This window comes from Nymphalis io, chromosome 13, assembly GCF_905147045.1.
Source record: "Nymphalis io chromosome 13, ilAglIoxx1.1, whole genome shotgun sequence".
In the NCBI taxonomy this organism is placed as follows: Eukaryota; Metazoa; Arthropoda; class Insecta; order Lepidoptera; family Nymphalidae; genus Nymphalis; species Nymphalis io.
This window is the reverse complement of record NC_065900.1, coordinates 13,220,790-13,237,369: the sequence shown is the minus strand read 5'-3', so window position 1 is coordinate 13,237,369 and position 16,580 is coordinate 13,220,790. Positions and strand designations below refer to the sequence as shown.

Below are 16,580 nucleotides of genomic sequence, written 5' to 3'. Positions count from 1 at the left end.
TTGTCTAGAAGAAATCTAACATAATTGTAATTGTTGTAGGTATTTGTATGACTTCTTTTGAAACTTCATAGTTGATATACCTAAGTTAACATAGAATTACAAATATCAATAAATGTGGATACAACTGTCTTGTGCAATCTTGTCTTCTAAATTGATACCAAAAACCGTAAAAGAAATCAAAATCATTAGATCTTGCTCAGCTATAATTTTGACGTCAAATAATTAGTATTCAACTGTAGTTCAGCATGGCTGTGCACTGGACGTAGCGTGCAGGACATTAAGAGCGTTGCACAGGTCTCTGTAGTTAACCTGTCCCAATAAAAAAATTATGATAATTTTTTTTGTTTTGTTCATATTGCAATATAAATGAGCAAATTAGCTATTTTTAACCAGTGAATAGATTGGCATTACAAAAGTTATTTTTAATAATAATAATTTTCAATACAAACGATACATCTGTATTTTAGTTCTGCCTCTAATAGACACATACCTCATCCGTACAACCCCGACGGTAGCCGAAGCACTTGTAGATAACGTCCCGCTCCCGAGCCGACAGGCGCTCCAGCAGTCCGCGCCGCGACAGCGCCCGCTCGAGAGCCGAGCGCGGCAGCGAGCCGCAGCGCTGCGGGTCCGCGTCCTGACAAACCACGCCATTAGGGTCCGTTCACACAGACCGGCTCGGAGAGCATCGGCCTGCTTTTTTCTTTTCACACAGACCGGGTCGTATACGCTTGGAATTGGCCGGAGCGGAGCCGCCAACTATTTCACATCGACCGGCTGGAAGAGATCTGAAAGCGGGTGCGAGCGAGAAAGAGCACGCAAGCGGAGCCGGTCGGCTCCTTTTATTACTTCACACGAAGCGCGTTCAGGCATTTTTAATGACAAAAAAGGTGCAAATGCAAAAATAAACTTTACTACAATCACTCAAAACACTGTTTCCAACGTGATAAAAATCTGCTCTCCTCTCCGAGCCGGTCTGTGTGAACGGACCCTTAGTGAACATGTTTGATGTTTAATACAGCTCTGCAGATAAATACAGTTTATTGTCAGTGCCCGGTGCAATTTTCTTTGTCCAAAAAATATAATACTTTAATTTGGAACACCCACAAATACATTGAAAATCTGAAATTTCTATAAGGTTTTCACGTTATTGAATAGACTCAAACTAAATTACACAAGGCAAGGAAGGTCGCGAATCCGATAGATTGCAAATGCAATGCAAAAGACCGGAAACCTCGCGGTCGTATCACAGGACTAAACAGTTACAATACCTATGAACTAAATCTATCAATTGTATATAGTATGTACATATAATTATATATACAAATATTTTAAGAAATAATACATGCGAAGAAAACACTTATTCTTGTATCACAATGGCGTCAAATGTTTTCACTCTTATAGAGCAGCATACACTTTCCGAAAAAGCTTTCTTATTCCACATTTGCTAATATATAATTTAGGAAGAAATAATATAATAAAAAATAATATAATAGCTGAGGAATCCCGATGATCGTAGGTTTGAACCCGAGCAAGCCCCAGTGAATTTTCTTGTGCATAATTTGTGTTTGTAATTCATCTCGTGCTTGACGGTGAAGCTTTTCCATCGTGAGGAAACCTGCATGTGTGCAAATTTCATTGAAATTATATATCAATTACCGTAAAACGGGGTGGATAGAAATTGCACGGTGAATAGAACAAAATTCAAGAAAGTTTTCAAGGTTAACATTTGACTATTTTTCGATAAAGGATTTTGGTAGAATTTTAAATTATTACACATTAACATGTTTACTTTGCGTTGGCAACATATTTTAAGTGTTTGAAAAATTGACATTTATTCTTCAAAATGTACTTCAAAGACTAACCTTTGTTAACGCGCTTAATTTAACTGTCGCAACTCTTGATTTTAGGTGTGAAAAATTAGTGAGTAGTGCTGTTTTGTGTGTTTATCTCATTATATGTGTGATAAATTATAAAAATTCAGTGAAGGTAAGCGACAATCTGTTAATAAACTTTAACAATTGGTTAAAATCACAGTATGTGGGAATTTATTGTATAAAAGGGGTTAATAGAATCTATTGAAGTATAGAATAGTAGTATGGGTCTAATAGAAACTTCGAAAGAGTGCGCCAAGTTCTTCTTCGGATGACGCGATTAGAGTGATATCACCTGCATAACGAAGGTTGCTAATCTTCGTCCCGCCAATCGAGATGTCACCCTGCCAGTCATCTAAAGCTGTTCTCATGATGAACTCCCCGTAGATGTTGAAAAGAATGCACTCTTGCCGTACCCCTTTCTCCGTCATTATCATATCGCGTCATTGACTCTCACAACAGTTTCAGCATCTTTGTACAGGTTAGCAATTAATACTTGCCAGGTGCTCAAGAACTCCCATCTTTTGTAAGACTTTCCAGAGACAGTCCCAGCGTACGCAGTCAAAAGCCTTGGAGTAGTCAATGAAACACATCAGTGTTGGCTTGCAAAATTCGCGGCTTTTCTCTATTAGTTGCCTAACGTTGACGATTTGCTCCCTGGTACCTCGACCTCTTACAAAACTAGCCTGTTCCTGAGGTATTTGCCACTGTAGGAATGCCTAATCTCTCGTTAATGACGTAGAGCATTATCTTGCTGGCGTGAGATGTGTCACTGTGCGGTAGTTGCTGTACGAACGAGTACAGCAACTCGTCCCTTTTTGTGGAGAGGGATAAGCATTGACTCTTTCCAGTCATTTGGCCATTGACCTGTTCTCCATACCTGATTACACAGGTCTAGTAGTATGTTAATACCTTTATACCCAATTTGCTTTAGTTCTTCGGCGTAAACTTTGTCTTTACCGGCTGATTTATTGTTCTTTAGTTTAGTTAATAGATTGCCCGCACCGTCTTCTACAGCCCATGTTTTCGGCTTTAATTCCCGGCTAATATTCTTGACTTTCAGGAACAGATCGCTTGTGTGCAGTGTTTTTGAGTGCCATTCTATGTACTCACATATGTTGTTAAGGTAACCATTGTAGTCCCTGCGGCAGAGATATTGTATTCTCGCTGATAGTCTTCTGTATTGCGTACGGTCAGTATCAGTGTTGCTTTTAAGTAGGTCTTTCCTCTGCTTTATTTCCTTCCAAGTTTCCTCGGTAATCCATTCCTTATTCGGCTTATCTGCTTTATCCCTTTTTTTTTTTTTTATAGAATAGGAAGGCGGACGAGCATATGGGCCACCTGATGGTAAGTGGTCACCAACGCTCTTAGACATTAGCATTGTAAGAAATGTCAACCATCGCTTACATATCCAATGCGCCACCAACCTTGGGAACTAAGATTTTATGTCCCTTGTGCCTGTAATTACACTGGCTCACTCACCCTTCAAACCGGAACACAACAATACCAAGTATTGCTGTTTTGCGGTAGAATATCTGATGAGTGGGTGGTACCTACCCAGACGAGCTTGCACAAAGCCCTACCACCAGTAAACCTTACCCTTGTACGGATTTCATCTCTAGTTGTTAAAAGAAGGTTCTTCACAATAGTCCAGCTGGTGTTAATATCTGCATTAGTGTCTACAGTGAAGTCTAATATATTGATGTTCAAACATGTTCTGAAAGCAGATTGTCTGTTGATTGTGGTTTGTATAAAGTTCTCAGACACTTCTTCAGTTTTATCCTCATTATTGCCACAAGTAGTCTGTGGTCACTTCCACAATCTGCTCCAGGGTAGGTCTTCACACTTCTTATGGAGGATCTCCATCTTTTCGAGATAGCTATGTAGTCTATTTCGTTTCTCGCCCGATCTCCTGGCATAACCCATGTATAGAGCCTTCTCGGATGTTGTTGGAAGCATGTATTAGTTTTCGTGAGGGAGTTCTCAGTACAAAATTTTAGCCACATTTCACCGCGCTCATTCCGCTCCCCCAGACTATACCTTCCAACTATTTCTCTTAGATGGTCGTCATTTTCTGTTGATCCTATCGTAGCATTGTTCTCCTAGGAGTCACCTAGCAGTACCATACTCCGTTGGGTACTAGTTTTATCGTGTCCTCAAGCAATCTGTAAAACGCCTCTTTATTCGCCTCTGACGACGATGTTGGTGCATATACAATTAGATGTATACGGCATGGCTTGGTGTTAAGCTTCACTGTCATTATTCCTGTCGCTCAATGGGTTGTATCCTATGACTGCCTTATTTACTTTATCGGAAAAGTTTCCGACAATATAAGTATATTGTATGACCACAAGTTGTTTCGTAAAACCCGGATCCCCTCAGATGTGTCCGTAAGTGCCATAATGTCTAGTCCGTTGTTCTTGGTCTATTATATCCTTTTTGCCCTTCGTAATCATGCCTCGGACGTTCCATGTGCCCAGTTTTATATTATTGTAGACTTTGAGATGGTAGTTTAGCTGGTGATTGGTGGCATTAATAAATAGTAAGTCCATAATATATGTGGTTTTCTTTTTATTGAGTTGGTAGGTGGACGATCAAATGGACCACCTGATGGTAAGTGCTCACCAACGCTTATAGACATTGGCATTGCAAGAAATGTTAACCATCGCTTACATCGCCAATGTACCGCCAACCTTCAAACCGGAATACAACAATACCAAGTACTGATGTTTTGCGGTAGAATATCTGATGAGTGGGTACCTATCCAGACGAGCTTGCACAAAGCCCTACCACCAGTAAGGTATCTGAGAGCAGAAGAGTTAATGATTGAAAAAATAGAAAAAGACAATTACAATAATGATAATAATAAAGAACAGGAAAAATTCGATAACAACGCAGGACAAGAAAAATGCGGAAATACAAGAAAAGAAAATTACGATAACGTTACGGCTTACGAAAATTATGATATTAATATGCGACAGCAAAATTGCATCAGTAACATAGGACAGGAAAACTACGATAATAGCATTGAAGAATTACATACTGATATAAACATTGAAACTCTGCCCATTTTTTTTGGATAGCTTATGTGAAGAGGTTACGATCAGTACTGAAAAAACTGCTGATGATAATAATATCATAGAGAATAAAATAAAAATAGTATCCAATGAAATAGTTAATGATGGTCATTATAATAAAATATACAAATAACCTATTTATAAAAAAGCAAGAATGTAGTGGTACAAAATGTGATTAAATTGCTAAGGACAAACCAAATAAATATTTACTACAATAATAGTGACGAAATATTAAAAGTTCTAGAAGAGGATGATGTGAACTAGAAGATCCAGATAATTATGTTTATGTAATCTTTAAACATGTTGATTATTTTTACATAGTAGTACTGTTTCTATAGCGTAGGCTGAAGTTAATTACCTGTGAGAACTTTGTTATGTTAATTGTTTAATTCAGAAGTTTTATAATTGTTTTTTTTTGCATTGTAGGTGTCGTCATATGCGGGTTTTAATTCAAAACATTATTTATTTTGTTTTATTTCATTCGAATAAAAGTACTGATAAACTGTTACCTAACATTGTGTTTTATTGAATCTTGTTTGATTTATTGAATAGAGATCATTAACATTCCGTAAAAACGAAATTACAAGATTTTAATCTCAATAAGCATTTACAAACCTAAAAAATTAAACACGTAACCTTACATTTTTCATGTTGGATAAAAGTAATTTCTGGCAGCCCTAACAGTTTTTCCATTCACCCCTTAACGCGTTTCTATTGGCCCCATTCGTTGGGTAAATAGAAATTGTAAATATTTTATAAATTTTCTGAAAAACCTATCCTTATAGTAAAAAAATATTGTTATAGCTCTTTCTATATGGCACCGGACATTATATAAAATCACCTGAGGTAAAAAAACAGTCGAAAATCATTGCTATTCACCCCATTTTACGGTATTTATTACCTACAAGGTTTATTATTTGCTACAAAAAAGTCCCTGAAACACTTGCAATTAGTTTATATTTAGGTCATGTGTTCTTGATATTTTGATCCCAAAAAATAGAATGAATGGTTTACTACCACAAGATCAGTCAGATCCCAATATTTGCTTATTGACAGATTTTACAATGTAAAAAACAACAATTATTTAGTTATTGTGCAAACGAGATTAAAATGCAAAGAAAAAAATTGCATTGAAAGTTGTTACAGCATTAGCTTGAGAAGAATTTAGTGAAGACGGACGCTGGTTGGTGTTTAAAAATTGTACAAATGTACAGTTTTTAAATAACGATAGGTTGTGAAATGTATGCCTTGCCGATAGTTTTAGCTACTGTAAACACAAAATGTGTGCCTGTTGGCCTTGCACTCGGCATAAAGGGCGCCTTCAAGTGCTACGCGGAGGCAGTGCTTTCGGTGTGAGTTGTTTCACGGTGGACTCTATCAAAGATGCACTGCAATTGGTGTTATTTAAAATGTTATTTTTTAATTTATAGTACTTGTCGGATCATGAATACCATATGACTAGATGACACTCAGCCTCATCAATTAATTCTTCAAGTTGAGATTAATTCATATTTGAACTTTCGATCGATGAATTGATGCGTGATCGCAGCGTGGGTTGTCAAGCTACAGTCGCGTTGTTTTTATTTATGTGTATACAATTTTGGAAGATCTCTCTCCTCGTTTTTTATTATACGGAATTGAAGTAAATGAACATTCTCTCAATCTTTGTCTGTCAGCCACTCCGCTCACTAGTAGTTATCATAGCAATAACATTAGAAAAGCGATTGCCAATTATTTTGCTAGTAACGACTAAAAACATTACATCACAATTATATTATAAATACCTACAATAATAGTTCTGTCAGTTTCTTACCTCGTCCGGATTAAAGAGCTGATCTGACGGTAATGAAATTAGACACAAGTAGTACTTATGTAGGTATTCTTGCAAAAAGATAATATTTAATTTTATATCAGAAATGTATTAAGGTTGCTTCAACAAAGGATACACTAACAAGCTTATTACATCGTGGAATAATGTTTTAAGATATGAGTGTTCCTTCCACCACACAGAAATACCACAGCACAGAAATAGAGTTTGCTGCTGCTGAAAAAACTGCTGAATTTCCTGCGTAGGAATCTAAATATATTTTAAATCAGTGTTAGCTAGGATTAGCTTGGAGATCTATTTGGGAATCATACATCCGTTTTTCTGACAGACGTTGCCGTTACCGTTATAAACAATTACAGGTTAGATAAAAATTATTATAATATAAAGATTGTTTTTCATTTATTAAAAATAAAATTTAGTGCAAAATATTGTAAGCTGACATAACGATAATACATAATACAGCTTATTCCAAAGGAGTAAACCCAAATAAAACAACTCTGACAACGAATTGACGTGATATCATTGGTCGAGATCTTGAATAATCTATATATACAACATGGATTGGCAAAAAAAAATGGCGTTGTTCGCGAAGTTGTAATCGGTACTTGGAAAGTTGAATGAATGTGCTTATAACTAATAAAATGGAATAGTGTTGTAGTATAAATAAAGGTAAATTAATCAAGAACTATTTGTAGTGCCTACAGTAGAACAAACAGCAAATCGCATGCAATTTGTAAATCTAAGGTTTGTTTACCTTTACTCCTCTCCGAATGGAATAGGGTATAGTTTTAGCTCCTATTACTTGTTTGCAGGGCTAATGACGAACACTAATAATATTTTATCGCAATTTCTTCGGTACTTCATTCTTATATCGTCTTTGCGCATTATTATAGCGGCCGCACATAAATCGGGCACTATCAATATTAGACAAGTTTTTCGGATACTCGGATTTTTTTCCTCTGTTTACGGTGTGTATCTACGTTATTTGAGCATCGGATGTTATTGATTATTTCAAGCTCCTAATATATATAATTTGAGTTGGGACTAACATTTTTGTTATACACGACGGCATATTTACTAGCAACCCGCTTTGGTTTCGCACGGGTGCCGGTGTACTTATTTTATACCCGGAGAAAATAATAAGTAGGTATACCTACGATTAGTAAAATATTAAGTGCTATATAATCTTTTATTTAATAACGTTTATTTATGTATTCGTTTAAATTATGATATCATGAACGAGATATATGAATAGTATAAAAATTGTTTAGAAATTACTTTTATTGTGAAACAAAGATAAACTTTGGCCACGGGGTATAGGTAATATTAACTGTCAATTTCACTGGTGATATCTTCTAAATTAGGTTCGTATCATAAACAGAGAAACTAATAGACCAAGGGACCGTGAAGCCGCAATTGAGACCGAGATAGTTTATCAATATGTGAGTATAATGTTGCCATAGTAACTGCATTCCCTGTTTTAGGAGATAAATAATTTTTGGGATTTCATTATAACAGAATGAGGTTATTAAATTTAATTTTTTAATACTTTTTATACATTTTTTTATAAAAATATTTTTTTTTGTTTTCTAAGTACCAAAAACTGTTGCATTGTTTGTTTTTGTTTCCGTTATCAATAGTACTTCAGCATCTTTATATGGTACTGGATTAGCATTCTCCTCAGATATTGAAATCTCAAACACTCAATTCAATTATTAATAAATAATGGTTGCCACATATTTTTCTATGTTAACATCTTGACTCGGAATATAATAATATTATAAATTCATAAAGAATGTTAAATGTTAATGTTGTCATTAGAAAATTATAAATATGAGAACGAATAAATTAAATAACATATTTATATAAAACTAAGCACGTTAGGCTATTATTGGACTCCGTATTTATTTGTGTACATTGTAGACGAGTCGATATTTTTTATAGAAAATCGGGACATTTTTACAGCTAACGCTGGCAGCACTTACATGATAAATATAGGTTATGAATGATAAAAATTCTATTATCTTCAGGATTTTAATGCAATATAAGGTTCCGTCGAGCTATGGCATAAATAAACATCACTGAGAAACTATATTTATTGACAAAACCGTCGTACTTACGCGTTAAAACACAAGCCGGCATTTTTCTTCTTGCTATCGTTTTAACATGAAATAATACGACAATGCACCATTGTATAACCTTCGATATGATATAAGGATTGTTTCTCTGTATTTTCACTGGATTAGAATAGTTTTCTAACATAAAAATAAGCAAAAATTAAATATTAATAAAAACAACGAACGCACCAACTGTCAAGTTTGTTTCGCTACTTGAGTAGCGAAACAATCACTAAAGCTGGTTACGCGATAAGAGACAAAAGATTTGATAATTCTATCTCTGTCTAAACCATTTGTAACGCAATTTTCGTTCTCTTTCTTATGTAATTGAGAAGGAAATCGTCTATTAGTTTCTCTGTCTTCGGTTCGTATTTATTCGAATGATTTAGTGTAAAAGATAATTTTTATTGTTACGTACTTTTATTTCAAAAACGTAGGTTACATATTGAAACTCACCTTGAAAACCTCGAGTATATTAGAAAGCTGATCGGGAAACTTGGCAAGCTTAGTGAGCGCGCCGGCGACGAGAGCGCGCTGCTCGTAGTCGAGATGGCAAAGCGGCGCTTCTGGCGGCGCGTGCGGCGTGGGCGTTAACAGCGGCGCGCGCTCCAGCCCGCTCGCCGCCAGCGCCTCGCCCACCGTCTCGCAGAACCGCTCGTACTCCACGTAGCGCCGTCGGCCTGGTGCGCTGAACCTGAGTGATAAGCGTGATTTCTGTGTGATTTGCTCGTGTGGCAGACATTACTAATAGTCATTACTACCACGCCGATGCAATTAGAACCATGCGAAAATGATTAATTAGTGATGCTTTATTGTACGACTACGGCTTGTGATATGTAATAATGCATCGCACTGGATTCTAAAATCTATGCTTAAAGAGTTTTCGAAGTTTCAGGATGTGCGACTACGAATGTATTTGACAATGGGCCCAGAGGCATATATGTATGAGCTAACGATTTCTGTACCTATATTCTGTACCTGCTTTTTGATTTTTTGTAAAATTGTTTGAAAATTCGTGCAATTGTATGAACTTTGTTTTGGTAATCGTCATACGTTCATACAATTGCACGAATTAGCTAAGTCATTGCGAATATCGTAATGACTTTAGCTAATCGATATATAAAGCTGCGTCTCACACGTCCATGAGGGTCTCCACCTCGGCGGGCGCGAGTGCGAGGCCGGCGCCGGCGAGGCCGCGGTAGAAGTCGGCGCGCGGCACCACGCGCTCGCGTCGCGCGTCGAACTGCTGCAGGAACTCGCGCGGCCGCACGCCTTCGCGCGACACCTGCACGGGGCACGGCCTAGTTACTTTAAGTTTACTATGGGAGTGCAGGCACAGGAAACATAAGCTGTAGGAATATTTTGTGAGCTTGCAAGTAACAAATTTGGTATCGAGGTTTTTTGTATGTCAGAGTACTAAAATTTTCGTCAACAACAACAAGTCTCTGTCTGCGTTCGCAGCTTATCGCACCTTTCCCTTTATCTTAGCGAGGATTTGCACGATGTCCGTGAGTCGCGGGTCGGGCCCATGCGCCACCTCCGTTCGTACCGGCATCGCGCGCGCCACCGTCGAACTCTCCACTGGTTTCTCTTCCAACTGTAAGAGTAAATTATATTATTTAGTTTGGTGGTGTACCTTTCTTACAAGGTACTTTTAATTATTAAATGCATTTTATTAATTTATTTACTAATTTTCACGAGTTTAAAAGATCAGATTACACACATACATAAAACATAGTTCCAAAGAGTAGATGGATCTTCACATTAAATGTTAGCAAGTAGTTTACCTCGTCTAGCAGCGCGAAGTAATTGAACCCGCAATCGTCGAGGTAGCGCTGTTCGAGCGCGCCAAGCTGTTCCGGCGCCGTGAGCACGGCCGCTCGCGCCAGCACGCGACGGAGCTGCGCACGAGACACGTGCCCGTTGTTGTGCCTGCGGAGTGTCATATAGCCGTCACTAGATGGCCGCGTGCGTAAACGACGTTACGGTTATTTCTCGATGGATTTAATTCAGAAGTATTTCTATACATTTTTATGATTTCAATATGATGTCATATTATTGTAAAGTTATTAAATATATAACCAAAAGCGACTCGACGAAGCGACTTGTGTACCTGCGAGCATAAGTAATGGAATTAGATGTTTGTAGCTCACTGACGAAGAGCTGGAATTTAACCCTGGTAGAGGATCGCAGTGATGTTCAAATGTGTTAAGTTTTTTGTTTTAATCAAATTTATCTTTTATTTATTAATAGTGTCACTATTTACATCAGTAATAAGTCATTCAATTTGATGGCAGCGGTACTCACTCGTCGTGCTCTCCGAACATAGGTCTCAGGTCAATGGCGCGTTCCTTACAAGCGGCTCGCAGTCGCAGCAGTCCTGTCTGCGCCAGCTCCGGCGCGTCCATGTCACGAACCGCCGCCGCCGCGCGCGCTTCTGCCGTCGACTCCAACACCGACACCGTGGGGTGCTTCTCTAACTCTTTTATCGTGAATACTGTGGAGGACCGTGTGTTAGTCAAGACTCGACCTTTCGATTTTAGCATTAATTTAGTTTTAAGGATAAGGAGACACATCACGTTAAGCAGTGAATCAAAATAAATACGATGAAGGTGATATTCAATTCTTCATTGGCAGATGGCCAATGAAGAATTGAATATCACCGTACGTACTCGTAGGTAACGTTGTATTATTATATTTCTCTTATTGAACATCTAAGAAATTACTAACTGCAAAAACAACCCTAACATGTTCTACGAGCCATTTAGGAATTACAATCGTTTTTTAATATTTTACACAGGAGTGGTTGTGCTCCTATTACTATTATTATTAGGGAGAACGATAATACACTAAAGAAATGTATTTAATTTATAAAGAATTAAAGATAAACAGCTACATTCAGCAAATAATTCGAGGCCTCCACTTATATGCTATACAAGTTCGCGTATAAGCCGCACGGCAGATAGCTTTTACAATTTGAAATACCTAAAGCGACTAGTATTTGCATCGTGAGAGCTCGGACTCCGGACACAGTACTATCGAGAGTGAAATATTATGTCTTAAATGCGATGTGTGGTAGTGCTGTCTGCCCATCGCAATTTCACCTTGGTCGCAGTCATCCTCGAAAGTGCGCCAACAGACAAGGTCCCCGTGCGTGTAATGGCACGCAATGAGGTGCGCCTCGCGATCCGACACCACGGCCGCCAGCCCCATGGCGTCCAGTGCGCGGCGAAACTGCTGCGGGGACACTCGGCCGCTGTGTAGTGGGTCGTAATCCTAACGGGGACAGACTATGTGAGTGAATCGAATCGATAAGTGATGGTTACGAACGCTCCTTTTTAGAAGTCGTCTGTCACTAATATTTTGCCCTTATAAAAAGCACTTCAACACTATGAATGACGCTCTCAGCAGGTTCAAATTGTTTTAGTAATTAGCAATTCTGATATATTTCTTGATTAGAATGTTACATTCGTCGTGTACAAACAAGGAATTTATATTTACACTTACTATGTGTGTAAATATAAATTGTTTAGTACTTATAGACGAAAATCCCAATTTGTAAATAATCCAGAAAATAATTTACCCTAAAAAATTCAGAGACTCTGATCCGACGTTGCAACACAAACTGTTGAACGGTCATCATTACATCGACAAGTTGCCGAGAAGGTTTCGATGGTTCAAGAGCTGGATGAAATATTTCGGAACTACCGAGGACAGATGGAGACAATCCAGCTTCGATTTCTGGTCGCGAGAGCTTGGGCAATGTAGTGTCGATAACCGCTTTGGGATGATTGAACGCCTAAAAAGTAATGATCACTTTAGAAAACGTTATGTTCTGACGTTTATATATTATTTAACATTTTATAAATGTAAATCTGACAACACGTACATACCGGCCCAAGTCCTCGAATGCCTTCTTTTTTGACAGCTTCGAGTGCTTTCAGAAACTCAACGTAGTCGATAGTATACGAATCCTTAATGAATCGTCTTACAAGAAGGTTGAAGTCCTCAGGCGAAACTATTATGCCGATGAAGTCCAGGACACGTGCAAAATGTGCGAATGTTATTCGCCCATCGTTCTTAGCAACCTGTAAATAATGTTACATAAATTAATTGTTTAGTATTTGAGTTATTGCAAAAGTACAATTTCAAAATTCTGGTATGGAAATAACATTAGGTAATTATGATACGTCACGCTGACCGATTGAAATATAACAGTGTACCAGTTCGTAGTCCTGGAAGTACGGTTTAAGTGGAATCTCGCGCTGTGCTATGGTTGCTAGCAAGCAACAAAGGCGACGCATCTGCCATTGATCCAGTTTGTGGCACTCGGGCTCAGGGGGCGGGGGACATGTCTCCAGCAGACAATCAGATGATGTTTTTTCTCGTCCCAGATCTAGTAAATGTTAAGTGTGTAAATAATTTTATTATATAATACAAAATTAATCTTATACACTGAATGGTAGATTAAAATATAAAGTACATTCCTATCCTTTTGTCTCTAGGTGACTGCAATTGCGTTGGATCTAAGAATTAGTTTATAAGATCCTAAGTCCTGATTCCGAGAGTTTTCTGTCAAGATATATTCAGCAGCAGCCCCTAGTCAGTGCTTACCTTTCCGTTGGATTATGAGAGTAAAGGAATAGAGTGTGGATCTGTATTTCCGCTCACATCTCTAAGACTTGGCCGTTGAGGCAGAATAGCTGTTAGGATATAATATATGAGGATATTATTATCTGTTTGTTATTTTATAATTATACGTAAATATTATGCCTTACCAACCCTCCCATGTTGCATAAAGCGATTCACTAATGCAGAATTAATGACAACAACAACAAAAAAAAAAACAAATAAAATCATAAATATAACCATGACACTCGTGCAATAAGTAGAATTGTAATTTTTTATATAATCTATGTCGTCTAATAAATCAGTGCGAAACGATTAGTGCTGAGCAGACCTGTGACACTTCTCCATAAACACAGAGCAGCGTGTTAGATCTGCGCATTATTCGAGTAAATATTTGTTAAAATTAATTATTATCTACCTTCCCCGTGTATGACCTGACAGAGTTGGTCGTAGAGTATGCGGCCGTCCTGGGCGCGGAAGTAATCGGCGAGTTGGGCGATCTCTGCGTCGGACAGACCTACTACCGATCGTAGCGGGCCCGCCAACACTGACACGAACTTGGACTCTGAAAGAAATATAATAGTTATTAAAAAACAACATATATCTATAGGTAGCTTTTCGTTCGTTTGTTTTATTAAGTTTTTAATCAAAAGTAAATACGATAGTTTAGCGGTCATTTTAGTAACTACACGTCACACAACGCTAAGTCTTATTTTTTCATATTTTTCACAGGTGAACGAATGTTAGTTTTGTTGAAATATATGTGTGGAAATTATTCTGTCTTGTATATTTTATCATTATGCTATGTCGATGCTACAGATACATAATACATGCCACAAACACAATTACTATTGAGAATGTTACTGTTCTCAATACATTTTGGCGCTTGTTCGTCGAAAAAACATGAATGCACATGTAGACGAGAGTTACCAGAGATGAGGGTGTTCCTTTCAGGGTCGAGAGGCCGGTACCACTGCCACAGGTCGAGGCCCACGCGGAACACGGCCGCGCGGATCTTGTTGCATGTTTTCCACACATCCGCCAGCCGTATTATCTGCGTTCGTACGTTGTATTTCCAGAAGCTTTCGGCCTTACTTATAAACGTTGTTTAGCGTGTTTTAAATTAAATAATGCCGCGTCTTCTTCTTGCGAATGTCAAATTAATAATGAAGAAATTCAGAACTCATTGTTTATCTAAACAGTCGTTAAGCAAAGTTTATAAATAAAGCCTTAGTACATATATAAATATAAATATATATATATATATATATATATATATATATAATAGGTAGGCGGACGAGCATATCGGCTACCTGATGGGAAGTGGTCACCAACGCCCATAGACATTGTGAGCAATTTTAACCATCGCTTACATCGCCAATGCGCCACCAACCTTGAGAATTTTACACTAGACTTGCTTTTTGTATCACACGTGTCGAATTCCAGAATTCGAAATGATGATAGCTTGTTTATTATTGAATAAAGGTAGACCAGCAAATGGAACTCTTAATGGGACGTGATCATGAACTCAAAATCCAAGTGCATTACTAACGCCATATTAAGCAGTAGATCGCTACGAAGCCAACAATAGGAAATAAATCTTACATCCGAGAATTCCGCAAATATATCCGTTTATATAAACGTCCGGACCGTTTCACACGTGACATGTTTTTGACGCGTCCGCTCCGCATGGTCGGGGAGAACCGGGGTCTTCCCGAAACATGTCGAGCATTCCTCGAACGTTAGGTACGTTAGTATAACCGGATCATTTATATAATAAAAATATTATGATCAAATATGCCTATTATATAATATATTACATATAATTATAATATTTGTCTGTATGGTTAAACATTTTTTTTTAAATTTAATTTAATTTATAACATACAAGGCGTATTATTCAATACAAAATACGAAAATGTCAAATAATGCTCGATGAATTTGTTATATTCGCTGATTTCTATAATGGATATGTGAATAATTGATTCATTTCGGATCCGTATAAAAACCCAATTGCTGGTTCTCCTCTGTTACAACGCGACCTCACTCAACACTGACCACTTACTCGTCGTGGGCTGATGGGCGCTCGCCGGCAACCACCGAAGGGCTCGACCTCGCTGAGCGACGGGAAAAGACGACACGGACCCACCACTCCGCCACAGACCGCTGATCGCCGAGGCTTGATCGCGCTACGGTTTGAACCCCCCGAATTAAACACCATGGACAATGATCCTACCCAGTGACCCGTCTGTAGTTGCAGACGGCGTTGCCACCACTGCAGGGGGCCATCGCCCCGAACAGTTACCTCAAGAACCGCAAGGGCCTGAGTGGACATTTTCGATCATCCTCTGTAGTATTTACCAAATCGCTACCGATACCGAACTAATTACAGGTTTTCGAAACTATAACCGATTCATAAGTGTTTGTAAGAGCCAACTTGATTGTTGATATTTTAAGCTTGCAATCAAACGTGTCTATATTCGAATATTACGCGTAGAAAACATAGTTCTTCTACAAATATTCCCCGGTATATTCTTTATGAGATCCATCAACACCCGCACAGTAGTTTTACGGTAAAGACGAGAAAAATATATTGTTGGTCTTTTTATCAACAATAATTTAAACAAACGACATGACGAGTTATGTGACTGGTCAGAAAGCGATATATAGTAATAAATGTTTTTTTTTCGTGATATAACATATATATAATAATTTTAAGTAAATAATTTTACTTGTAAATTTTTTTTTAATTCTAATTTACCGTGTCGTGCATCTTGAAATTTCTTTAAACAGTAATAGCGCAATGCCGCAATAATCCCTGAAAATTCTGACATAAATGTGTATGTAACGATGTTATATTATTGCACTTTTTGAACCTGAAATACGTAAAAAATTTTTTCGAGAAATTAAAACAATAATATAAATATTTTAAAAATGCAGATAATAAATGTCATGCAAAGACCCAATTCAATATATGTCAATTATGAATATTTTTTTGTTTACTGCCATCATTTTTTAAGTATTTATATACATATATTAAGAGTATACCTAATAT

At 37.7% G+C, this 16,580-nt stretch overlaps 1 protein-coding gene across 1 annotated transcript; it reads right to left on the bottom strand.

The window, feature by feature from the left end:
• Window positions 1–170: 170 nt before the first annotated feature.
• LOC126772761 (uncharacterized) lies at window positions 171–16,382 on the bottom strand. The gene is made up of 14 exons (XM_050493286.1): window positions 16,287–16,382; window positions 14,456–14,579; window positions 13,944–14,090; window positions 13,120–13,292; window positions 12,790–12,984; window positions 12,480–12,695; window positions 12,001–12,172; window positions 11,204–11,393; window positions 10,684–10,828; window positions 10,368–10,493; window positions 10,033–10,181; window positions 9,353–9,590; window positions 491–637; window positions 171–309 (listed from the first exon to the last, which is right to left on the bottom strand). Exons 1-14 carry the CDS (start codon window positions 16,296–16,298, stop codon window positions 241–243), a joined length of 2,103 nt encoding a protein of 700 aa, XP_050349243.1. The 5' UTR covers window positions 16,299–16,382; the 3' UTR covers window positions 171–240.
• Window positions 16,383–16,580: the final 198 nt, after the last annotated feature.